At 31.9% G+C, this 27869-nt stretch overlaps 1 protein-coding gene across 3 annotated transcripts in view; it reads left to right on the top strand.

The window, feature by feature from the left end:
- Positions 1 to 27869, top strand: part of LOC132740822 (protein slit-like) — a 97889-nt gene that overhangs the window by 7403 nt on the left and 62617 nt on the right. For all 3 annotated transcript variants that reach the window (XM_060728830.1, XM_060728831.1, XM_060728829.1), the window contains exons 3-4: positions 1578 to 1649; positions 18443 to 18514. In XM_060728830.1, coding sequence (XP_060584813.1) covers positions 1578 to 1649; positions 18443 to 18514 — 144 coding nt within the window. The remainder of the gene's footprint in view (positions 1 to 1577; positions 1650 to 18442; positions 18515 to 27869) is intronic.

The following is a 27869-nucleotide window of genomic DNA, read 5'->3' as shown; positions in this document are numbered from 1 at the left end:
TTCGCGCGTTTCTGATAAATGGATTTTGAAACAAACAAAAAAAGAATCATTTTTATAATGCCTTTATCTGTTATAATTACAAAACATCATGTTCCAAAAACAAACATGCATAACAAATAGGGTTCAATGTTCTTCCTGAATTGTGCTGTCATTTAAAGATGCCTTACTTCCTTTATGAATAATGCACTTTTAAAAAGTCATACGGTTGTCCTTGAAGTTGAAATATATATAAAAAAATATATAAAAAAGAAGTTTTCGGTTGAAATTCGAAACGAACAACTCCTGGGACCGTATCCATGTAAAGTTATCATCAAAGCCTTCAATTATGTTTAACTAACCTTAAAATGTTTTAAACATCTAATTGTTAAAACAAATGAAACCGCTGGTTGTGAAAATTACATTTTAAACACCCTTTTGTAACAATTTTTGCCATGTTTGGATACTTGTGCTATCAATGCGTGCGGTAAAACCCCAAAGTTTTGAAAATTATAAAAATAAAATCACTTGCTCCGATGGACAGATAACATGGTTTGAACGTTTTGTTTTAGGACTTTAAGGGATTGGCAGGGGTTTTTATTCGGTCACTGTAATTTCAATATTGAAGACTCGTCAAATTCGAAAATGTGTCTCAACAGAAAGAGTTTTTGCATTTAATGCGTTCTTTCCAAATTCAGAAGAAAGAAGAAATAAAAAGCCTAGTGAAAATACAGAGCAAAACATATATATATTACGCATTTTTGATATATTGTAAAGTGAATGCATGGTGTCTTTCTGTTTCCACTTTGATATTCTATTTAACTCAATACAGTAAACTTGACAATGGTATCTGACAACCATGACTCCAGGCTCCGAACAGTATTACCTACGGCATCCACGGCTAGAACATGATGACTTTTTCGACAACAATAAAAAAAAAGACTTTTAGTAACTTTATACCAATACAGTCATATCAAATTGCACAGGAGCATTTTCAGACGATATAGAAAGATGTTATAATCAGTTTAGACGAGAAATAATTACAGATGAAAGAGAGCTGTAAATTAAAATAAAACGAAGGCACGAATTACCTAAAGTATGATACTGTAATTCGATTATAACGTATAGTTTTTTCTTTGCATTACGTAAATTGCTTCTTTTTTTTCATAGTAAGACATACATTATATACGGTATTTGAATTAGAGTACTGTATGGTTTTTATTTGGATTCGTTACTTAAACGGTTTGGATAGATTTTACATTTATATGTTCCTATCGTTGTTTGGGTCCCCAATGACAACGTCGCCGTATATCACTAGTTAAGAAATACCATAAACAATATACTCATTGCTTACAGTTTTATACAGGGTGTATATCAAATGCAAGTAAAACCGGGCATCTCCTAATGTCCTTTCACCCCCACCACCCCTAGTCCCTAATCTCCAGGGTCATGATATGTGAAATTTTGTAAATAGGTAGAGATAATGTTTGTTTAAAATTTTAAATTGCATACAGTATGGTTTAATTAATCAAGTCTGAGCTGGAAATTCCAATAAATGTGTATTCACTGTGCTGATTTAAAATGTACATTTTTTGTTTCAGAAATCTTATGAAAAATCAAATAGAAACGATAGAGAAAAATGCATTTCAAGATCTTGTCAACATGAAACGTTTGTAAGTATATGTATATTTAATATTTAGATAAAAGATATGGATTTAGTTAGGCATTTATTTCATACTAATGACATTGAATTTTATATTACCTCCGGAACTAATCGGCCAGCGTCCTTATAAAAGCAGCATTCCTCTCTCCGAATTTTTGCTTATTTTCAGGAAAATTTGAAAATGTATTAAAAAGTAAAGTTTTGTCACGAGAAGAAAGAAAGTAATATCCACGTTGCAAACAGCAGTTTCAGTCCACGTAAATTACCAAATAAAGGTCAAAATATGCAAAAATAGCCATTAATGCGTTAGTCACGCGGTTGAGATATGATGATAAATTCTTCAAAATCAGTTATTCATTGCAAATTACATGTAAATCTTTACTTGAATATTTTTTATTTTTCTTAAAGTCTCGGTCATTTTCCTCAGAGTTCATTTTCTTGAAAATGTTTTGGCTCATCTTTCTTGAAAATGTTTTGGCTAATCTGGACGCATGCAACTTTAAGAGATACAATTGGCATGGCATCTTACATTTGTACTGTACTCGGTTACATGAAATAACATGTATACAATCATAATGTTGTATGTTCAAGTGTTTCGCCGAATCGTTATCGTACACACTTTAGCTGGCGGTCAAGTTCTTTATATACTTATGCCCACTTTGATACTGTGGCGACAAAACCTTCTCGTAAAAAGCTTTCTTGACTAATTTGATATACAAAACATCGACCTGTCATCTCAATTCCTTTGTTGTTTCAAAGTATATATACAAAATTACCAATGTACACATAGAAAACATACAAAGTTTGGCCGCTTATGTCATTATTTTCCCGTTAACGGGTACCATTAAATAATTCAGTGTCCAAGTACATTAGATATGAGCTCATTTTGTTTTAAGTCTTTCCAAACAGAAATTTATAACAGTTGACAGGGTCCCTCCCAAGGGATTGTTCGGATCGTAGAATCAAAAGTTGAGGCGTTCTAGTTTTAATCCTTTAGGGCGTTTAGTTGACATTTGGCATTATTTTTTTCTCTTTAGGTCCATTGGCTCTTAAATGCCAATAATGTGAATGACCTGTGTTTTAGCAAAATATGCGAATTATCTCAATGTCGCATTATCCCGAATAAGGTCATCACCATAGGACACCGTTTGCTGTCTGTTGTCTTTCAAACTAGATAGTTTAACCTAGATGTTAAAAAAAACAATATATAAAAAAACATGCACAAAGGTACGCCTACAACTAATGAAGAAAAAAATACGAAAAAATTATCATCTGACAGCATGATGGATACTCTCTAAAGTCTTTTTAAAAGGGTTTAAAACGTCATTTTAATTAATTATTATGATAAATCACAGCGTTACTTCTACACATTTTTATTACGTCTTGTATACGTTAAAACTTTGAGCAAACACTCAAATACAATTCTTCTACAGCGTTCTGTTTGCTACATCGAAAATGCCATTGTTAAACCTCTTTCACCTTTATATTACTTTCGAAGGCTTACAATTTAAGAAGGTAAACCTACAAACATCAATTTTAAACAAAAAAGAAAAAAAAACTCTTTTATTTCGTTTTTTATTCTAAAGCTTGTGTGTTGAACAAATGGAGAGCATGCCGTTTTGTTCATTAGTATATATTTACATACTTAAATGGCTGAACGAAAATACGGTATTTAGGTAAAAGCTATATTTACATAGTAAACAGAAATCATGTAACTCAAGATAGAATTTTGCTTACATTAAACATAAGCAAAGATAACAAGTGGAAAAAAAGAAACAAAGTATATTTGTGATAGAGGTAACCGCTTTTATTGTCGTACAATACATTCCAATCCAAAGTGCAAAACAGATGGGCTTAAGGTAAGCCTGGAACAAAGCGTTAAATACGTGTATAAAATTCTGGTTTGACATCTGGCAGAAGAAACGTAGAAGAAGCAGAAGAATTTTTGTTTGTACATTGACAAAGCAACAAACATATAATACATGTTTTAAGAAAGCCCCTTGTCATATGTGACCTTTTTCTTGATTCCCAAAGTTGGTCTCTTAAAACAGTCTTGAGTGTATGATCAAGTTTATGATTATGATTAATTACATATTCATATTCAGTGGGAAATCATTTTCATTTATTATTTAAAGGACCAAACATCCACAAAATCACCGAACTAAAAAATGTGTCAAATATATTAGGTATAATATAGATGTGTGATTGGAAACAACCTGGCGTTCCCACATGTGACCAGTTTTTACCGTCGGTCATTTAAGTGTAAAAATCTTCATGCGGAAATAACAAACAGCAGTAAAAGATACATATCAAGCTTGATAAATCTTTGTTTATTTTATTAACAATATTGTGATACGTTAGAAATCAATAATATGACAGTCGTCTGTCAATATATGATAGTTTTCGGATGCGTATTTCCCCCGGGTATTATGAGACGAGTTTCTATATTTCTATCTCAAGAAAAATACGATTTTTGTAGAGGGAAACATTTTTATCTTCTTTGTAAAAATATATATTCTGACAAAAAAAGAAAAGAAAGGCAGATTACCCAAAAAAATATTTCTACTGAACTTTGATATCATTAATATGATATTTATGCTCAAATATAGCGAATAAGCGAATCTAGTCCTTTAATATTGGAAAATGAAAGCCAAGCGTTTTGTTACGTTCAGGAGTATAGTCAGTGAGCACTTATACAAAAATAAAGCAGTCGACAATGATTTTAGATAAATAAACTTGTACGAATTTTTACAGGGAATTAAAGATGCATACATCTTGTAATAAATTTCGCAATGATACAAAAATTAAGGCATTAATTCATGCACGAAATTTGAAAGATAACTTTTTAAACGTTTACCCGTATGTACAAAAATAACGTGTTGATATGTATAATTATATTTGAAAAATGAAGAAGTCTTGCAAAGAAAATAAGACATTTGAGCCGTGTCATGACAACACCAACATAATGGCTTTGCGACCAGCATGGATCCAGACCAGCCTGCGCATCCGCGCAGTCTGATCAGGATCCATGCTGTTCGCTTACCAACTCTATTACAAGTAGAGAAACTGATAGCGAACAGCATGGATCCTGATCAGACTGCGCGGATGCGCAGGCTGGTCTGGATCCATGCTGGTCGCAAACCCATTATGTTGGTTTTGTCGTGACACGGGTCATTTAATAGGTCACCTATAGGCGATACGTATCTTGCATCATTATAGATTATGACTATATCATTAAAGGTAGTACTAAATAACTAATAACACTTAAGATTAACACATTAATCTTTCAAATTTAACATCTCATCTAAAATTAAAGTTACCGAATACTATTGAAAACATTTCTTATATTTAATGGATTCACTGAAACATCAAAAGTTAATTTTCGGTATAATTTTGATGTATCAAAATAAAGTGTAACATTAAAGATAAATTGCTAATTTTCACAATCATAAGATTTATTTCAATCTCATGTTGACGAGTTATGCACGGGCTATTTAACATTAAATCACAATACCCCCGCAACATTTAGTATAAATCCAACGTAAGGCTAAAGTGTAATTAAGGCCTTAAATATTTCATACTTTCTTAAACACGTCTTAGGCATGATATCTGTCAGGGATTTTTCTAACTGTGAGAAAATCTTAGCCTTTTTAAACACGAGGCTTGCCGTTCTTATCGCTGGAGTAAAAATACATACTATTTTATGAAAAATTACAATCTTATCATCGAATCTATATACGTAAAGTAAGATTTTATTGGGCAAGGTTGCAGGCTTATCAAATTTCTTATCATGTCATTAAAGGCTATTTATGAAAACATAATCGTACTTAAAACCTTTCGACCCATTGTAGTTCGTTCTTATCAGATTTAGCATCTTCCCTCCGGTCCTGTAATATTTACAGACTGGTCATGTGTTATTGTATTTCTTTGATAAGTGTAATAAAATAGAAATAAAAATATCCTTTAATAAACCAAGGTACTATATGACACGAACTGAGATTGACTTTTATAGCAAAGTATAGATAATTGACTTTACGCGAAGTGTTTTTCGTTCCGAATCTTTCGCATAAGTTTATCTAATAAATTATATAATTTCATTTCAATTTTCAAGTATCAAAAACTATTTTGTATTTCATTTTTCAATGTTACTCATGTACGTATTACTCTTGTCTTATTTAGAAATCAAAATCGGAATTGCTTTGTATCGAAAATACTGATTTGAATGGTTCACCCAAAATAAACTTACGAATGGTACCCACTTTTTAAATGCGTGTGAAAAATCAAAATACCAGTCTATCAACATTTTGTCATCAACAAAGCGAAAATCTTTATGCAGTATCACGTCCGACGATCTCTTCTTTTGTACAGTAGCTAAAAGGACAAGAAAACGCACTCTAATTAGTGGCATTTTACAAAGATTAGCAATTTGATCGGACCGCCACTTTTTGTTAAAGGTTAAGCGAAAATTGAAAACTTAAAGCCTTATTAAATTTGAAAATTTACATATTTTGGTACACACTGTTTATCGGAAAAACATGGCAAACTCGGGGAACGAAACGGCAATTTTAAAACCGAGACGGAGTATTTCCGTATACTAGCATAAAAGCAAAGATCATTCGAATTAAAGGAGGGACTGTCTTTAACACGTGCAGACTTACTTGAGCACACATTTGTCATTTCCTTAAAGGATTATCTACAATTGTCATTGTATTTAGGATGAATAATTTTAAGAAAAATAAATGAAATGATAAAATGCGTACCATTTTATTGTAAAAGGAAAACGTAGTGCAGGCGTTCCCATCAAAGTACATGCTGTTTTTTTGTTGATAAAATACATTTTAATAAAAGCAGATAAACGCCATCTTTGAATAATAAAATTTATGTAATATTGCTAATTTATGCATATTTCGGTATTAAACACCGACATTAAAGACTAATTTCCCCTCTTTATTTTATAATAACGTCTTTGCAGAGGTGTTTGCGGCTACAAAATCTTCACACTGGCTCACCATCATGTCCTGTACGGTTGTGGTTTTTTGACGAATTATCATTCTTACGCACCGTATATATTACCTTTTACGTCTAAACGCTTATAAATTTCGGCCAATCAATCATTGTTAAAACTAAGGATTTTTACAGTTTATGCTGCAAAAATGTGAAATAAGTACTTAAGTTAAATAACAACATTCCGTAACGCTACGTACCTGCTTAATTCACAAACGGTTTTGTTTTACTTTTGTTTTATTCTTTTTTTTTATTTAAGTCAATAGTAAACTTCATTTTGTAATGACAAAATGTGGCTTAACTTATTCCGTAAAGGTTAAATTATGTAAAATTCAAGTCTTAAAAAGGGCAATCGTAAGACAGCCGACATCTAATTTTTCAAGTTAAAAGTATACTTCATAAAAACTTTATTTTTTCATATTGTTTGAGTTCATATGGCGTAGAGTTTGGCAAAAAAATGTTTCTTAAAAGTTATAAATTTATCTTATAGTTCAATACTGCATCTTCCAAATAAATCATTTTCCATGGCATCTGTACATAGAAAGTTTAAGAATAACAAATACCGTATTTAAGTCATTATGATTTAAGTCATTATGATTTAAGTCATTATGATTTAAGTCATTATGATTTAAGTCAAGAGACTAAACTATCTTAGTTTTAAATTACATATTCTTGAAACCCTCTTCAGAAATATCCAGGAAGTTTTTTTCAGTATGGTTTATGAGAAAATGCGCTCATCCTTATGACTTCTAAGGGTTTCTGAAATACTCTAACTTTAAATATTTGTTCTCTTTTTACTTCAAATTTAATATTTTTTAAACTTGGTGCGATTACATTATTAAACTGATACGACTCGTTGATAATACACGGTATTAAACGGGATCAACGGAATTTATCAATAACATTCTCCTCCGATCACATAGTTAAGCTTTAAACAGCCCTTCTTTGCGCATGGGAAGTAAAGCATTCGCCATAAAATAGAAATAAAAACGTCAAAATGAATTCACTATCTTTACATATCGCCTAAATTGTCGTATATATTCGACAAAATATTTCTTTGACCTCAAACTAACCCTGAGAGGTGCTAACCACTCTCTCAAGTTTCAAGACAATGTGTCAGAATTTAATGCACCGAAATCCGCCGAAATCCTTACTGTCAAACTCATTAAATAGATGTGAATCTATCATGAATTTACTTTACTATTTTTACAGGGATGGGAAACTATAATACACACTAGCCCTGACTGGTATCTATCTCTGATACCCATACAGTTTCATTATTGTTTTCTTAAATAGCTTATTGATCTTTCTAGAGTACATTGACTATCACAGGATGTTTAATTTATCACCCCACTGGAGCTAGATAAAAATATTTATAACTAAGTGATATGAGCCGCGTCACGACAAAACCAACATAATGGGTTTGCGACCATCATGGATCCAGACCAGCCTGCGCATCCGCGCAGTCTGATCAGGATCCATGCTATTCGCTTACAAACCCTATTACAAGTAGAGAATCTGAAAGCGACAGCATGGATCCTGATCAGACTGCGCGGATGCGCAGGCTGGTCTGGATCCATGCTGGTCGCAAACCCATTATGTTGGTTTTGTCGTGACACGGCTCATATATTCTTAAGTGGTAAGAGTCGATTGAACTTTGTTTTATGATAAACTAATTCAACGTGTTCGATTGGTCTTAAGCTTGTATGAAAGTATGAAAATTGTATGAAAATTGTATTGTATGAAAATTGTATGAAAATAACTCTTCGACGTTTTTTGTTGACTTTACAATACTATGATGTCATCTGATATAGAAATCAGATTTGTATGTCATTTTTATTTTCATAAAACATCAAAATGTCCTGTACCAGACAGTATAACATTTCGAAAGCGTAGCTAAAAAAAGTTTAAAGGAGCTCCTCTTAAAACCTAAAATTTAAAATTTGAAAATCTAACATACATCAACTGGGGAGATCAAAAAAGGCAAAGTCATGAAAGGGTAATATACCCGAATTATATTTAGAAATCGATATTTAATGTAACTCACAGTTTAATTTAAGTAACAAGCATTTTAACGATTTTCATTTTTAGTTGATTTTGCTCAATAAAAAAAAATAATTCGGGAAAAACGGAGTGAGTGAATGATCTGAAATTTTGCACACGTTATTGGTATAGACCTAATATCAAATGGTATAAAAAAATCTCGAAAGAATATATCCAGTCCTGTCACGTAAACAAATATTTTTAAATGTATTAATTTAAATGCAATTTCTGGACTTTTTCATTTTTGATTTCCTTATTTTACTTTAACATTCTGTGTTAATGTTTTTTTAAACAATTATGTCTGAAAGATATTCTATCAAACAAGAGAATCGTAAAGATGTTCCATCCGAGATTCAATCATTGTCTTATGCTAAATTGAATTTAATCGAGCAAGACATCTCGTAATTTATATTCTCGCGAGATTTCGTGTTTTTATGAATATTTTTACAATATTCTGATATATAATTTCATAACTTGTGAAGATTACGAATTTCATTTCACATGAAGATACAAAAGATAAAGGTCAGCTACAAACATGTATTTAAGACAAACATTTTTGAGTAATATTTTTAACCAGGTTTTTCGAAGGAAAAAACTGGTTATTAAATTGAGGTATGTCGGCGTGCGGGCGGGCGGATGGGCGGGCGGGCCGTCGTGAACAATTTCTTCTGTGCACCACTCCTCCTACATTTATCAACGGATTTTGACCAAACTTTCACAGAAGCTTTGTGATCAAGTGCCCTGGCGCATATTGTCGGGGTTTTGCGATTAGATAATATTTGACCTGATTATGGCCCTTTGTTTTTTTTCCTTATATAGAATAGTGAACAATTCCTTCTGTGCGCAACTCCTCCTACATTTCTCAACGGATTTTGACCAAACTTTCACAGAAGCTTTGTCATCAAGTGCCCTGACACATATCGCCAGGGTTTTGCAATTGGTGTATATTTGACCTAATTATGGCCCTTTGTTTTTTTTTCCTTATACAGAATATATAGTGAACAATTTCTTCTGTGCGCAACTCCTCCTACATTTCTCAACGGATTTTGACCAAACTTTCTCAGAAGCTTTGTCATCAAGTGCCCTGACACATATTGCCAGGGTTTTGCAATTGGTATATATTTGACCTAATTATGGCCCTTGGTTTTTTTTCCTTATATAGAATATATAGTGAACAATTTCTTCTGTGCGCAACTCCTCCTACATTTCTCAACGGATTTTGACCAAACTTTCTTAGAAGCTTTGTTATGAAGTGCCTGGCACATATTGTCGGGGTTTTGTGATTGGATAATATTTGACCGAATTATGGCCCTTTGTATATTTTTTCCTTATACAGAATATATAGTGAACAATTTCTTCTGTGCGCAACACCTCCTACATTTCTCAACGGATTTTGACCAAACTTTCTTAGAAGCTTTGTTATCAAGTGCCTGGCACATATTGTCGGGGTTTTGTGATTGGATAATATTTGACCGAATTATGGCCCTTTGTATATTTTTTCCTTATACAGTATATATAGTGAACAATTTCTACAGTGCGCAACTTCAAAAATTAAGCAAAAATAAAGTACTGTTTACCTTTCTAAAACATTTGGGGGAAAAAGGCGAATAGACAAAATAAAATTTCTCAATCATTTTTGTTTGAGGAATATTAAAAAAGCCATAATTCCTCCTAAAAATTCAATTAAAAACAAATGCCCCTTCATGACAAAGCTTCTGTGAAATATTTTGCTGAAAACCTGGTTGCATCGCATTGCGATGTTCCTTGTGTTTAGTTTTTTTTCTCTACGATAAAAGTTCTTTGAAATTATGTAAAAATGATTTTAAAAAATACTTTGAAAGAACTTCAGGAATTTAACATTTACTAGTATATGCCCTCAGATCTGTAAATGAAAAATCCCAACCAAATATGCAGTAATCTGGACAATTTCCGTACAATGTCTTTGTAATTTATATTCTGTGTCCCCTATAACGGGCTGTTTACATTGCCTCCGTTTTTGTTGACTTCGACAAGTTTGAAAATATAAAAATGTTTCATTCAAAGATTCATATGAATCATTCTCGCGAAATTTGACGCATTTTGTCAAAATCTAAAACAAAGCTTTCATTGAACCAGAGCTAAACTTTTTCACGCACTCTGCACGTGAAAAGCTACTTGATAGTGCTGCATGCATTCTCGCTTTGTATTTTTTAATCGTGCTAAAAACATGCTACAAAGATATCCCTAACCACACCCTTCTCGAGAAGAAAAAAAAATAACCCTCAAAATAAATCCAGGATAATTGAATTTCGGCTAACAAACTTATCGCAAAGTAACTTGATATGGGCCGGTACCGATACATATTAAGTTTGATGCAGATCTTACATATATTGTCTGATGTGCCAGAATATTGCATCAATTCTATAGACGCTAGTTCTGACCCTAAGAACATATATTCCTTTCAAAATGATAATCGTGCAACTTGATTAAAATTCGGTTAGATTTTCCTATACAGAGTCACAAGATTTAAAACGGACCCAAAGAATATAATATCCATTAATACGTAGAGATAAGTTATATTCTCAATGACTTGTAATTATTAGCCATCTGTTTAATTAATTTGATCAATCTTCATTCATTATATTTCTTTGATCTCTGCCACCTTATAAATTACAACAAATTAAAACCCTATTGTCTAGTTCCGCTAACAGAGTCTTGTCATAAACTTGTTTTTTTAATTTATTCTTTTTCCAGATGGTTAAAAACAATCGGATGAGCTAATTAAAATCAGTAAGGGTCATTAATTAAGTAAAGAAGATAATATTAAAGTGTGCCCAAGTTCTTTGCGAAATATATTACTGTTTTGCTTCTTTATTATCGATAGATGACTCAGTTATTTAACACAGAACTTTATCTTTGCAGACGAAAATGCTTTTTTGTTTATATTCCTACTTCTCTAATTTACCAACAAAGCACTATGTAATGAGACTCAATGGATTTAATATAATATATACATGGCTGTTAGATTTGATTACGATCTAAGAACCTAATTACCGTAAATTATTTATAATTAGCATTTCAGATTTTTACTATCAAATTTACAGGGCGTCAAAGTGTTTTGTTAATGAACAATTCAAATAAATGAATTATGAACAGAAATTTTCTCCTTAGAAGTTACTACAAGAGCACGGAAAAGAGCACTCGTTTCTATTTTACAAATTCTTGCGTATATACTTACGAATACATCCTATTAACTATCGTCGTCGTCATCATATTGCTAAGAAAGTAGTTCCAATTTATTTCATGTAGAAGTATGTTAAAAGATGTTACGTATTTTTTTGTGAGCTAAATACAGCCCGGTTAATTGAAATTAGCGATTCGCAATTGGAACAAGTCAACATCATTTTTTAGATGTCGAACATCAAATTTTAGCACATTACTAAGGCAGCCCTACAACTTTTAAACAATTCTCTGTCTTTTTTACTCACCATCTTTTGAAATGTTTAGCTCTATTGCCCACCATTTAACTATATTCGAGTGCTACATGCATTCTTTATGTTTAATGTTTCCTGTTTTAATAATAATAATGATGATAATAATAATAATAATAATAATAATGATAATAATAATAATAGATATAAAATATATATATAAAAACTAGTACTACTGTTTGTATTTATGGATTATTTGTGACGTAAAAATGCACTTTAACTCTGCTTGTTTGTGTCACTCAGTTATTACAAATCTACGAATTTCCTTACCCATCCACTTACAAAGAAGAATTACAGAGCCATGCGGTATTAATTAATGAATAAAACATGCAATTTTGTTCATATATCAAGTGTGAGCTAAATCTTGCGGTTTTCTGTCCGTGCTATAAGATCAACATGTCTGTCAAACACATTATTACAAACAATTAGGATCGGAAGTTTTATCAGAGGGTTTCTCAAATGAGTTTTACATGATGAGTGTCAATAAAGCAAGTTTCCATGATCTAATAGAAAAAAGATGAATAGTGCTACACTTGTCCCAAATGAAATACAGATCACCATTGAAGTAAGGAGGTGGTTTATATGACTAAAACTGCCAGCTTTGACAAACTTCAAGAAAACGAAAGGACGACTTTTACACAGGACATTTTCTAGTCATTCACCATCTTTGGGTCCTTTTTAGAAATCTCGGACCCCAATCTGATCTCCTCGGCTATTATGCTTCTTAATAGCCTCTTATCGGAAGTATACGGAAAGAACCGATGTTTTACGGTTGTCTCAGATCCACGTCCCTTTATCATGTTTTTTCTTCTTCTCTAAATTAATGTATGAAATGTAATATCGTAAGTTCATATCAAAACACTGTCGACTTTGTTGTGTTGGGTCTTCGATCTACTTTTCCTACTCTGTTATGGGTGTTTATTTTTTATGCCCAAGGAGATGGGTGCTTAGGATTCAGTATATTCCTCTCCAGATGCACGCCACTTTGACGTCTATGCCTCTTGTATCAATTAATGATATGCATTTTTTTGCCTTCACAATTAATTTTATCCCCCCGAAGACCTATTCTTCATTCAGAGATGACGACTAAAAGCACATTATGCTGTAGAAAATCTCTAATTAACGCCCATTAACAGAAAATCAGATGTATTAATCTATAACCCGCAGTTTTTTATTACCAACATTAACTCTATGCCATCCATATCAGCTGTAAAATGTCTATTGCTGCACTTGAAATAACCTGTAGCAATTAATAATCTGTAAATATATGTGCAATATTCATATGGAAAGATGAAACAGTTTTCATTTAATATAAGATACAGTTTTAAGTTTAAGTTCTTCTTACATTTACGCTACGAAATCTTAATTATGAAGGGATATCTCGCGGATACTGTCAGAACAGTTGGAATCTATTTATTTATGTTGTAATGTCTCTAATAAATTTAATATCACATAGATCTCCTCCGATTTTCCCCTCCCATTAAACCGATGCTGGAGAAGATCTGCCAAAGTCATTATAACCGGATCAGGATAGGATTTGCTATCAAAAGCTTCCATTTTATAAAAGATTATCGACTTTACCTGCGCCAATCAGTGCATTCGACAAGAATTATCAGGTATTTCACATCGCCGGTATGCCAACCGTGTCGTGTTCATATGTCGAATTCGCATGTGTTTTCCTCGTCAAATCACAACATATGAGCGAAATTTGGGAACGTTTTTTTCACTCCACCTTCACAAGAGTAAGGATTATCCGTATGCAACACTGTTGTAAGACTTACGACGGCATACAATGTAAAAATAATCAAATTTCGCAACGTGTTTGCGTAGCTGGTTTTCATTCTGTCTTCTTTGTTTCTCTTTTGTTTTTAGCAATTAGCCGAATCATTAGCGTCCGGAATTACATCTTGTTTTTTGTCTGTAGGTTGTTCTGAACTTACCTGGTTATGAACTGTTTTTGTTGAATTATCTACTTCTCGGGAAAGGAAGTTAGATACTTTTTTCCAAGGATTTCATACCATTTTTTTCATACTTGCCTACAAATCCATTTAGAAATAGAAAAATTCCATTTTTCCAAAGGTTACAATGATGTAAGCACAATGATTTCCTAAAGTGACCTTGACTTTTTATTTAAGATGGCCGATTAAGTAAATTGGACGTCACTATGTTTAAAATGAATGTACGCGAGTGATTTAACTTTACTTCGGAATTATTATCATGATCGGCAATGTGTTGTTTTGACTATTAAGACAATATTTTGGTCAAATGTATCAGAAATGTATTATGACAACTTAAGGCCCTAAATGCCTCAAAATAGTTGAATTCTTATTTCTCAAAAACTTTTTATATTGGGTGTTCTGTTATAGTTTCCAAGAATTTACTCATTGGCCAATTACCAGAACCATATTTTTCTTCTGTTGCCTTCTGAAAATTAGTACAATTATGGAAATTTAGTAAATTGTACGGAAGTCAAAATACTACTTTATATACATTTTGATACTTTAAGACAAATGAATTCACTTTCAGCGCTACTTCCATCAGGTAATAAGCATCTAATATTTTCTAAACTCATAATTAAAAATTATAAAACTCAATTTGCATAATGTGTCTTTAATAAATGGTTAGTTTTTTTTTGTTTTATAGCTGACCAGTCAGGCCAGCAGGTTTTTTACTCGTCTCTAAAGTGTCCGCAGCAGTTCATCTCTAAAATATTAACCTAAATTGGCATAATAAAAATTTGACGCATACCATTTATGGGCCTTAAAGTGGGTTTAACTTCATTTTTATGAATAAATATAAGTAAATTACCCCCAAATCTTAAAATTAGTAGAGCGAACGCGGACAGAAAATGTCATAAAACCGTCACATGGCAGTTCTAAACTAGAAAAATAAAAACAGTTATAAAGCATAGCGTTTGAGAATATTTTTACTGTAAAAAGGTTTATTTAATGATTCTTATTTATTTAAAATACTCGTAGTATTAGGACATTAGGTCATGTTTTCTTACTTTGTTTATTTATACATATTTTTTCTTTTGATATAAAGTTTATAGAGTTTATAACCTTGAATGGAAAGTTGCAAATACAACTTTTGCGTACTGTCCACGAGCCTATGATTGGAATAATTACAATAGATCTAGCAACGTAAAATTCTCAAATTATTTTCTTTTAAATAAATTTTGACCAACTCATTCTGTAACTCATCAAAGTAAGATATAGGTCAGTGCAATTGCAACTTTTCGGCCTTTTTATCAGTCTTCTATAGCCGAGATGTTCCGAGGTTAATAATGTTGTAATTCTCATGATCCGTTATTTGTATAAAATCACCGTCTTTATCACCAATAACAACAACAATAGTATTTTTAACACGTGGTTTTACATCCAATTTATCATATATTTACACGGCGCTACATTTAAATGACATCTAATAAAACTTTATAAACATTGCGACCGAGCATGCCCTTTGTTCGGTTGTTGTTGTTGTCACCTATGCAAATTATGCGTTAGTGTCCATCTTTATTTATTGACACAGCGGAGTCAGGCGATAATGGGCCATCGTTATCGCCTTATTTAGACGTAAATCGTGAAACTTTTGGCGCCAAAAATAGTCTGGCGTATTATTTTTATCGTCCACTTTTAGAAGTCCACGCAGTCACTGAGAACTACGAGATGTACAGTCAAACGCTACTAAATCTAATTTGCTGATTTTTTTACTGTCTGTAGATCTACATGATCTGAATAATTTATTTCAAAGACAGCACGAAGTTTACTCCTTTGTTATGTGTCTAGCATTAAGAGTATAGTTTCAAAAGTAACCAAACATGTACTCAACTCACACACGTTCTACCAGACAGTTACAAAGGTAGTCCATGGAATACGACTTTCAATAGATACAATAATGTGAGTCTGCATTTAGAAGGAATGAACATAGAAAGATGTGGAGATAAAGTACATGTACTAAATTCCTTGAATTCTACAAACAATCGCAGTTTTTTACACCTCATTTAAACAATATTTTCAGTTTCCCAATGCTTAATGCAGCTATCCCGACCAACTTACTGCCGCAATAGTGTCTTTTTTGTTTGCTAATAGTCTGCACATCAAACGGTTCCAAAATTTCTTAGACCGCGTAATCTAACCTCGTATTTCACGGGGTTTTGCATATTTCACTCATAATTTGTAATTACTCGTCGGTATAATATGATTAATTTTTCTTCTAAGTGCCTCGTACGGTAAAAGCCGAACTTGGATATCTCTTTCCCGGCACACTATGATTGCACTCTGCTTGTTTTATGTTTTCTCCAGTGTCTGCAGAATTAATTACACAACAGAATCCCTAATCTCCTAGCGCCAGCATTCTGCAATAATATCATAGAATATGAGCTTTTCAAGCTCAGTTCTTAATGGAACTGGTTTCATTTTTCAAGTGTCATACTTTTAACGTTTTTTTTAACCAAACCACAAATGTTCTCTTTTTGTCCCAGCTTCTGTTTGTTAAAAAAATATATTTATTGAGCGATGCAAAAAGTGTTGATTGACAAACAAAGATGATGAAATAGTGCATTTGTATTCTGGAAAATCGTCAATTACGATAGATGTATGTATTTGCATCAAAACACCCCCAATGAAATGATTTCAAATATTTGTATTAAAAAACGATTAAATGTAATGCATTAACAAGTCTGTAACGCTGGTCTTTCTGACAGGAATTGATTATGCATCAAAGACTGAATGAGTCTTCACATAGCAGATAGATAGAGAGATAAATAAACAGAAAAGTGAATATAAATCATTTTCACAGTCCCTGAATAGAAAAATAGATATGTAAAATTAGTATCGTCTCCGATATTTTGAATTCGTTTTAAATACGTGAGAAGATTTGCGATAAATAGTCCATGTAGAGTAAATTGCACAGGCTTTTGTTCTATTATCCAAAGATGTCAGATTGTTTGGAGCAAAGTTTGTTAAATATTTTAGAATTATCTTCATGAACATCATTGTTTAAACAAATACGTTAGAGAATTGTTTTTTATAACAGACAATCCCCGCTGCAGAGACCATTCATTTTAGTTAACAAATGGACTGTACAAATATGTTTGAATTATGATTGGTTAAGGGGAAACCCAATGATGGTCTGGAACAAAAACGTTTCTATGGGTTATGATTGAAATAGAAGAAAACAGAACCCCTAAAGAAAGTTCATCACGACAAAATTGACAATGTTGCAGGCTCGGTTTGATTGAACCTGTTCATGGACGGTACTGGCAAGTACAAATTACCGTCCACGCTCCCTAGCACCGGCTTAACTAGAATTCAACATTTAAACACGAAATTTGTGAAACACTACATTCAGGGTGGTCTTTTTGACAAGGTTTGTCTGTATTTTGCAAGAGAATGTCATTAATATTTAAATTCTAATCTAGGAATCTTCCTCTCTTACTTTTTGTATTCATTCATACCAAAAACACGTGAGAAATCAATTCACGACTGAATTTCACTTTAACGTGTAATTTGCAGTGAAACCTGGATGTAAGAAGTCTACGTTTTCGAGATAAAATATTTGAAATGGAAAATTGTCTAACTTTTAATTGATGAGTCAAATATACACGTTTATCAAGTGTCTACACTTGTATGTACTTGCGTTTCGTCTGGCTTTTTCAACAATGTTGTAAAAAAATACTTCTCGAATGATAACAATTAATTCATTCTTAAAGTTGAGAAATCATGAAACGCAATAAAAATGAATATTTCTGTCTTAATAAATAATAATTTCATGTACTTTGAAAAAGAAATAAGAGTTTTTTTATTTCGTACGATATAAACTTAGAAACCGTAAATAAAAGATACTCGGCATAACAACTTAATAATCCGTAAAATTGAAGTTATGGTCTACCCCCATCCTTCGAATAGTGCATCATTTTTAAGTGCACGAACTTAATTCTGTATTATTTCTCATATTCTAAGAGATGTGTAAATTCTTTCCTGTGTTTATATTTATATCTCTTTTTTTCATCTTTTCACTTATTTCAGCATATTCGTGTCTTTTATTATATCTTATACTGTTGAATATTGTATTAAAATTAAATCATGGCACTTGTTCGTGTAAAGGACACTGTTGGTGAACGCCCAATCCACCAAATTTTTACATGTTGTTTCTTTAACACATTTTCGGCTTAAAGCAGTTTCGACATAAGAATGCTACGAACTATTCCGACCAGAGTATGTCATTCCAGCTAGTTTAAATGTGGACCATGCAGCTATATAATTTTTAACTCTTTTTTTTCCAGACGTTTGGATCGTAACAAATTAAGAAAAGTACCAGATCTCCTGTTTGCAAATATGCCAGAACTGCAACGATTGTAAGTAGACTATTTATAGTATACTTAAATAGAAACCACGAGAATTTCGTTGTAAAATAAACTATACTCAGAATTTCGTTCTAAGATATACTATATTCACATACTAGTATTAGAAATTCACTTTTTCATGATATTCACCATACGCTCGTAGAAACGATTCGAACAACTTTGAGTTCAGAATGCCTAACATGGGGTTAAACAAACAAACAAACAACATCAGATCTACGTTCGTATGTTTGAGACCATATGAGCCATGTCACGACAACACCAAGGTAATGCGTTTGCGACCAGCATGGATCCAGACCAGCCTGCGCATCCGCGCAGTTTGATCAGGATCCATGCTGTTCGCTATCAGTTTCTCGACTTGTAAAAGGGTTGGTAAGCGAACAGCATGGATCCTGATCAGCCTGCGCGGATGCGCAGGCTGGATTGGATCCATGCTGGTCGCAAACCCATTATGTTGGTTTTGTCGTGACACGGCTCATATTAAGTACATCACGTTATTTGGTTAAAGAACCTGGTGTTACATTTCAGGTTTACATATTAAGGTATAAGGGCACGTAGGTTAATGAGGAATTAATTTAGTAATTAAGATATAGATGGTAGACGTTTGTGGGAAGTTTTCTTCACATTACATTGTAAGAAAAATGTGTATGTTTCGTACATGTGACGAAAATATTGGGAGGATTTAAAAGATTTTCCACTGACACTCCAAATTGACATTTCTTCCATTGACACCCCGTTCCAGTCCACATTTTATAACATGCATTAGCATTGTTTCAGAACACGATAATTTTATTTTTTTGTAAACATTTTTATACTGTTTAAATCGTTTATATATTAACGTGATTTTATTTTACTATATCAATTCTTACTCGCATTCGTAGAAGAAAATATCTGGGGTCACTTGTTTAAAATAAATATTTTATTAACATTATTCAAAGCTCTTTAAACAGGTAAATGAACCCTCATATTTCCAACCCCTTCATACAAGAAAGCCATTCAATATTATTAAGATCTTGAACAAATGTTTTAACGTGTCATAAAGATAAGTTGTTACTTTAAACACTACGTATATTTATAAAGAAAATACCAATGTGCGGTTTTTAAAGGCCCATAATGACCGATTGCTTTCTTTTGCAGTTATTTAAACAGTGATTGCAGTTGGCAATAATAGATAATTTAAAAATGTTGATATTTAAATGACTTAATACATCAAAAACAATTTCACACCATAAAGGAACATTAAAAGGTGTTTCTAAAAAGTTCACTTTATGCTATTTAAAGTCTTCTCCCAGATAAAAAAAACCCACAAAAACCCACAATTATTCAATCTGGTTTAAGTAGGTCGTATCAGGTCTTTAAACATTTCAGTATTAAAGACACCACGCTGTGTATTTATAGCAAATATTTGTTCAAATCTAAGTTGAGAGATGCTTTGGCGTAATTTTTATTATCATAAAAACCCATAAAAGCGACCATTAGGTCACAAATAAAACCATTTCCAGAGCTTCTTTATATTTTAGTAAGCGAAGAATTTTATATCAAATTATCGCTCATTTACAATGTACATCAATGTCTTCATGTACAACTTTTTCTCTATTTTTTATTTATTTATTTATTTATTTATTTATTTATATATTTATTCATTTATTTATTTATATATATTTATTTATTTATTTATTATTCTTTTTCTTCCTTTCTTCTCATCATCATCATCATCATCATCATCATCATCATCATCATCATCATCATCATCATCATCATTATTCATGTTCAAACTAAAATGTATTGCTTGAATCTTTTTCGATTTTTTACCATCATTTTGTACAAAGTGGACTAAATACGAAACTTGGAAAAAAATCAGGGTCGATAGTTTTATTATACATGTACTGACAGATTTCCGTGACCATGGAACACCATTTCATCATCTGAATCTGCACTTAAATATCATGGACTAGTTCCTCATTTGTTCAGAAGTTCTTTTAAGATAAAATATCACCACAGGTTTCAACAGAAGTAGAACTCAGGCATCTTATTTTGATTTGATTACGTCATTTTTTGACATTTGTAGTACTTCGGCTTTCTCCATTAGGTTCTTTAAAAGCACCATGAAAACCTGTCGCATTATTTGAATAGAGTGGGAGTCTGAATGAGTTCTTAAACATGTCTTATTGATAAAAAAGAACTTTTCAGATAAAAAAGTAAATATGTTTAATGCAATATTGACAGAAAATGCATTAGTAACTGTTAAATCTGAAAATATTAAAATGGTTTAAAACGGGACCAATGACAAGTTGTACCGGCGCACCGTTCTTTAGTCTGCAAGAACGTACCAAGGAAAGCGTCGGCGTGTTTCCGTTCTTTATTTGGAACTCAATATTAGCTCAAATTTGTATTTAGATACGATCGAGTTAAAACGAGAATTTTTTTATTGATGACTTAAATTTTCTTTGAATATAAGACACTGTGTGAACGAATCGATTTTCATTCAGCATGCGATGGTTGAATACTTGTTTTGATTATTAAAATAAAAAGATGCATTGGTTTTCATTTTAAAGCGCTTAAATCCTGTCTAATCTTTAATGATTATACGTGTTATAAAACATCTCTAATTTATCTATATTTTACATTCCCTACAAATACTATTTTGCTGTGTCTTAGTCTTGTGATAATTCTGATCACCGCATTTATCTCCGTAATACACATTTAATTAAGAAAATTAATTGGTAATAATTATCTCATTAATGATTATGATTTGATTCTTACCACGGATACCAAACTAATCAAGTCATTTTCTTTATGTTAAAGCATATCATCTTCCATTCATTCATCAGATACACAAATTTCAATAGAGAGGCCATCAAATTCAAATGGGAACTTGATTTTTTTTTATTCATGCAGCGGAATATGTTCTAACAGATGCGCCATAGACCACCTTGCGTTTAATAGCTCGATGAAATTCCTGTGGCTACGCCTCTTTTCATCTCTCATTACCACTTCGATCTTCATTATCAGAGACCATGTCAAATAATTAGTCGAACATGTTTCTCCGGACATTTGCATACGGTGTGCATGGGTTTTAGTGCACTTCTTGGCACTGAGTACCCATAATTCCCAGCAATAAAAGTCAGACTGGTTTTCATCAAAGTTTGTGGTTCGTCTTATCAGACAAAGGTGCGAGCGACTCTGTATCCATTTTGTTGCACCGCATTAGGGTCTGGATTCCGCATTTTCTTTTATATACAAATATGTAGATAAATTGTTTGCAACTTGAAATATAATATACAGTTTTAATTGTGATGAAAATATACTCATTTCAAATATATGTTGTACGGTACAAAAATAATCGTGATTAATTGTTGGACTACCAAAATTGTTGTTATTTTGTATGATTTATTGTGTTATATGTCCTGCACATAAGAGTTGTCTTAAAGAATACGTATTAAAGTTAAATATATATAATAAACTTCAAGTCATATGCATCGGGGACTATTCGTATAGGTTAAACTTTTATTAAAACGAATCCAAAAATAGTCAAAAAAATGTATACAAGTTTTGGTCGACACTAAACTTTTAAACCATTTTCTGGTTTCACAGTCTATTTAGTAACGCTAAAATTGTGTCTGTTTATTTCATTTTCCGAGTTGCATTTTATTCCGATAAATCTTCATCGACAAAATCTTTACCATGAGCCATGTCATAAAAATCAAATTACATGCTTAAATGACTGCACTTAAATAGTGGGAGCGAATACCATGTATTATAAGTAATGCAGTAGTCGATTTTCTAACACTACAATAGTCACAATCTATTTTATTTGCTCGTTATGTCCAATCTCCTCATTTATACCCATTCTGTAAGTAAAAAGTAAAGTCTTTTTCAAACGAAACAAACAAAAACCCCGTTAACTTCAGTGGATTTGCGTGGCTTTTTACTGCTACTGAATTTTTATAATTATATATAAAAGTAAAAGAGAAAAAATCCAAAATGAAGCTGTTTTGCGATATAAATTTAACATTTTTATATCATTCAGGTGTACCATTGCCTTGAGGCGGAAGCAAGCTCTTCATTATGCAATAAATACCAAAAAAATAAAAAAATCCCACCTGAAAATCAAGCGTTTTTTACAATGTAATTGCATGACAATTAGATAAGAATATAAGACCTAAATGAAAACAAATTAAAGAACAATTATATTTAACTACAGACATGCAGAATAAGACGTGAGTGCAAGTTTGTAGCGTACGCGAAGTTGGCACGCAGTCATACATATGTAATTCATGTTTTGCCAGTTTGATATACAACAATTCAGCAACACGATTTGTTATATTTCCCCACAGCGGCGCTAGTGATTACATATACATTCACTCAAATATTTTGAAGTCACGAAAAATGCACTTTTTTATAAAATCTATTTCGTACAGACTGGATATGATTGTCATTTTTACTTCTGCTTATTATATTTTACGACGACTAAAATTGTCAATCACAAACTCAGCGTGTGTTTCCGTTATGAAGTTTATTATAGTCTCTCCTATATTTAGCTTAAATTATATCTTGCCTATATTTTTGGCCTGATTTAAACTCACACCGACACTTTTAAGGTCATATGGCGACTTTCCAGCTGTACTGGTGGCTGAAAACATCATAATGTCCAGCTATACATTAATTCTTACTCGGACTGTGTTATATGAATAGTACTGTTTCAAATATTTTTAAGAAAAGACTGCATTTTGGCAAAGTGATTTAACATGAGGCACCCATCATGTATGCTATATACTGTACATGGTGTCATTTAGCTGTCGAAGAACATTTCTGTTCCTTAAATAAAAACTTACCAAATTATATCAATATAAAACTCCTATATATGTAAAACAAAATATTTGTATTTGTTAATCCTAGTATATCTTATTTTGCTATTTGACATTAAACATTAAAATTTCTGAAAAACTGACAACAATGAAAATATTGCAATGAAAAAATTAAATACTATGTTCAGTGGATGTTTTAAAAGAATTTCAGAGAAAATGCAGCACAGTCCATGTCCCCTCCCTCGCACCGTCTAATGCAACATTCGATATCAAAACTTAACTTATTGTAATCAGTGACCAAAGAAGACAAGAAGAATAAATGTATAACGAAATTGTAATAACGACACGTGATTTTTATTTCAAATACATGTATTTCAAAAACTATCAATGAGTTTGTAAAAAGGTTGCAAGAAGATGTTGTTTAAAAAAATATCACCAATTCATCTCAAGCCCAGCCGTGTTCTAGTGTCACAATACTCTGACCTTGATATTAAATAACCAGCCCATCATTATCATTACAAATGTTACTGTAACTCGAAAAAGAGAATTTGACCATTTTTTTTGGTTCTCTTCCGACGAAGACATACAGACTTGTGTGTGAAATATGTCGGTGTATTATTGTTTATGACGCCCAGGTGTTATTTGTTCACCTTTTTGATTTATAGTCATTAATTATGTAGAAGGCCTCTACACCGTAAGCCACGCATCGAGAAACAAAACTAATTTATCTTAGCATCTATTTTATCAGATATAGTTTTGTTCTTGGACTTAGACCAGCTTTTGTGTGCACCTGACCTTGATTATTGATCCTTAGATACGAGCATTGTGTAACGTCAACCAATTGCGATGATTTGATTAATTTTTGCATTCTTATAAGTAAAATGATACTTGAAAATAGATTAATCATTAGTCTTTTTTCAGTCTTTTTTAAAGAAACTAAGATACAGTTTGTCTCGTTTTTTGTGATGCAAATATTTAAGGCCATCGTAAAGTTTAGTCAATGTGAAATTCTTAGAGTGTCTATAAATACTAAAGACATCTTTTGTGTCTAAAACCAATTATTTTACATTTCGTTACTTTAACTGAAAGGATATTGTATAATTAAAGATCAAGTACACAAAAAATGTCACCTTAAATTTAATTAAGAAATAGTTCAAAGTGTGTATATATAAGAAATAAAAAGCTCAAAGCTTTTATTGAATAACTGAAGAATAAAACCGCCCGTTAGATATTTTGAATTGAGAGCGACCCATAATTACCATCTTATTACAAATAAGTCATAGTATATAATTTACGAATTTCGACATACCGTCTATACAAGATTCCATTATCTCGGATGTCCTTCTTATTTGTAAATTCGTTTGGTTAATTGATACCTCGTTATTTTCAATAACAATAAAACCCTACCCAAAATCTCATTGAGTTGTGATGATAGTGACGTGCATACAATGCTCTCTTTGTAGCCAACAATCTTAGCTTCCCGTGTTGGATAATATTTGATATAAAAAAGACCAAATATAGGCTTAAAATGAAGTTTATTGAAAATTCAGAAATGCTCTAAACTGAATAGATAACAATAAATAGACTGTTACGTACAATTAGAAAGAAGTATCAAACTGCATTCATGACAAGGAGCACACTAAATAAACTTAAATAATAAAACTTCTGCTACAAAATCACACCCTTGTTTTCCTTATTAACGAACGTATAACAAGGAAATATTTGCTAAATAAACAAAAGATGAGAACGCAGATCAGCAAGGCAAGGCGACAATTATAGAACTTAGCCCTCGACATAACCCAGCCACATTTGCAGGGCATACAGTAGGCAACAAAAAACTACTTTACCAATTTTTGCAACTAATAACGATTTAATTAAACTGTTATTAAACTTAAACATATTTTTGTTCTTACGCCTTCCTTGCATATCTAGTGAATGTTAACTGTAATTAAACGTCTCAGCATCTGCGCTAACAATTCATTTAAAACCCCCATAATAATATGCATTGAAACCTTTTGTCCAAAATTCATTACAAAAATTCATGTATTTTTGTTTTTAATGAAAATGTTTGCGTCCTGTATAAAATGTTCAATTGAATCGTTCCCCCACTAGAATACAAATTAAGAGATTAGTACCAAATCAAATTGACGACAGTAATAAGTTATGAACATGGCCAGGTGCGCGTAGCAGTCAGAAATGACAGCATAAATCCTCATCGAGATCCTTCCGGATTAGCTCGTCTTTGCGCTATCAACAAAATTGTCTAATGAAACCTTTTGAAGTTTTGAGTTAATTCGATTTTCTCCAGTTTTGGAAAGTGTGACGTGTTCGTTTTCATTGTGTATCCTTAATAAAAGTAACAGTGAAATGAAATGTTAGAAAGGGAAACGGCATGGGGTATATTCATTCTATTTTATAACAATGCATACGTATTTATGTTCACCCCCTACCTTGTTATATGTCCTAAAAACTATTTGATCTACAGCGTTTGTTGCCATGTGCATTGTCCATCAGCGTTTCTAATTTGTCTCTGTTATCAGTATTATAGCGTTTCGTATCATGGTTTGTTTTGTTTCGAGCATCTTTGTGGTTGTCTTGGTATTTTATGTAAAATACCAATGCTAAGATTGTATCCCCCTTGGTGGTTGCTACAAAACATGCGTTATATATACCACCTTGCTCCTGATATATTCTTTGTAATCATTTATTTTGGTACGGCTGAGTATGCCAATTGTTTGTTAAACTGTTATTCATTGTTTATGATACGAATATTAAGTACATTCTCATCGTTTTATTCTTGCATTTTATAATCGAATATTTGTTGTAAGTATTTAAGAGCTAGTAAAACTGTTCACTTAACCCGCCATTTAATACGACAATTCAAACAATAAGCGTTTTGCTTATCTGATATAATTTTAAATTACTCTGAATCAACCCGGATTTACAAAAATAATGAAACTGTAGAAATTGTTAAATCGGGTCCCTGTTTTACTTTAACTAACATATTGAATGACGTTATTATACCTCCTATAGGTTACCATTGCTATATAATCTAATCTGCTTTATTTTTTGCAAGCAGCAATATTGTTTTGATGGCTTGCATTTGTTTCACTGAAACTGTTTAACGATGAGCAACATACGCGTTTGTTTACATAGAGATGTCATGTATAGTAGATTAGAAATCAAATATTATGAAAACAATCGTCCGTTTTCTGTCAGAAGGTCGTGTATGAATTACGTAATATTTTGGATGTCAGAAATAACAGTGCAGACATGTATTTTCACCTCTGTCAAGGTTACAGCATCTCTGCAAAAACATCAAAAGCTGCAATCTTATCACATTTGGCTTCACTGATAAACATAAGTAGACAATTTGCTACTGCTTTTACGATCTGTAACACTGAAACAATAAAAAATTTAGCCCTAGTTCACACTTGTGTATAGTCAAAATAAACAGAACTAGTTCACGTTGAACAAAACGCAAACGTTTGCGTAAATAATTTCTTCTTTGATGATCTTCAATTTACAAGTTATTCTTACTTAAATTTAGTTATAAATTATGTTTTTAACATATAATTTCAAATTTGGTTTACATCTAGTTACACATACATCAAAATATGTTTATTGTATGTACATTAAAATATGGTTATTGTGTGTTAAGTTGTCTAAATTATTGATATCTAATAAAAAATATATTACATTATTTAATTTTACCCATGAAATATGGTGCTATATCAGTCAAATATATTTCATATTTTTTAAAAATAAATATGAAATATAAATATGAAAATGGGCGGAGTCAAAACTCATATTTATTTTCAGGGACTTCTTTCGCCGTTTTGTTTGAAAAATCTGATAAATACAAAACAACTTTTTCTTGAATTTTGTTTTGAAAACTATCTAGCATGATAGAAAATGGTCTAATTAAGAAAATTAATCCGAACACCAATATCTTTAATTCAGTAATTAACGCTGTACAGACGTTTAAAGAGTTGTTTACATGACGTCACAATGTAGCGCCAAACAGCGCGTGCTTACGCATAAATTACTGCGCTCTGTACAATTGCAGTTGGTAGCAAGCAAGGGGATTCGTTACCATTTTCTTTGATAATGAAATTAAATAAAAAGGTTATTTTTTCGTTTTTCGTGAAATATGGTATATATTTTCACTCAACATGATAAAATGTCACATATTTTCACTCGCCGTACCGGCTCGTGAAAATATGTGGCATTTTATCATGTTTCGTGAAAATATATTCCATATTTCACGCAAACGAAAAAATATCCTCTTATAATCTGTCAACATTTCATTCATCCTTGAGACAGTGATATAATATTGATTAAGTTCAAGGCATGCTATTAAAAACGCATTTCGATAATATATCGGGTATGAACCTATAAACCCAGTATGAACCCTGAATAAACGCTTTTAAACTGACACATAACTCTTATTTATGGATTGAAGGTGTTCACATAATAATTACGAGAACATTGTTCGAGTCCACAGGTATGCTAATTGTATGATTTTCATGATATATGGT

This window comes from Ruditapes philippinarum, unplaced genomic scaffold (genome assembly GCF_026571515.1).
Source record: "Ruditapes philippinarum isolate M1 unplaced genomic scaffold, ASM2657151v2 ctg230_1_1_1_1, whole genome shotgun sequence".
In the NCBI taxonomy this organism is placed as follows: Eukaryota; Metazoa; Mollusca; class Bivalvia; order Venerida; family Veneridae; genus Ruditapes; species Ruditapes philippinarum.
This window is presented reverse-complemented; position numbering and strand designations above follow the sequence as displayed.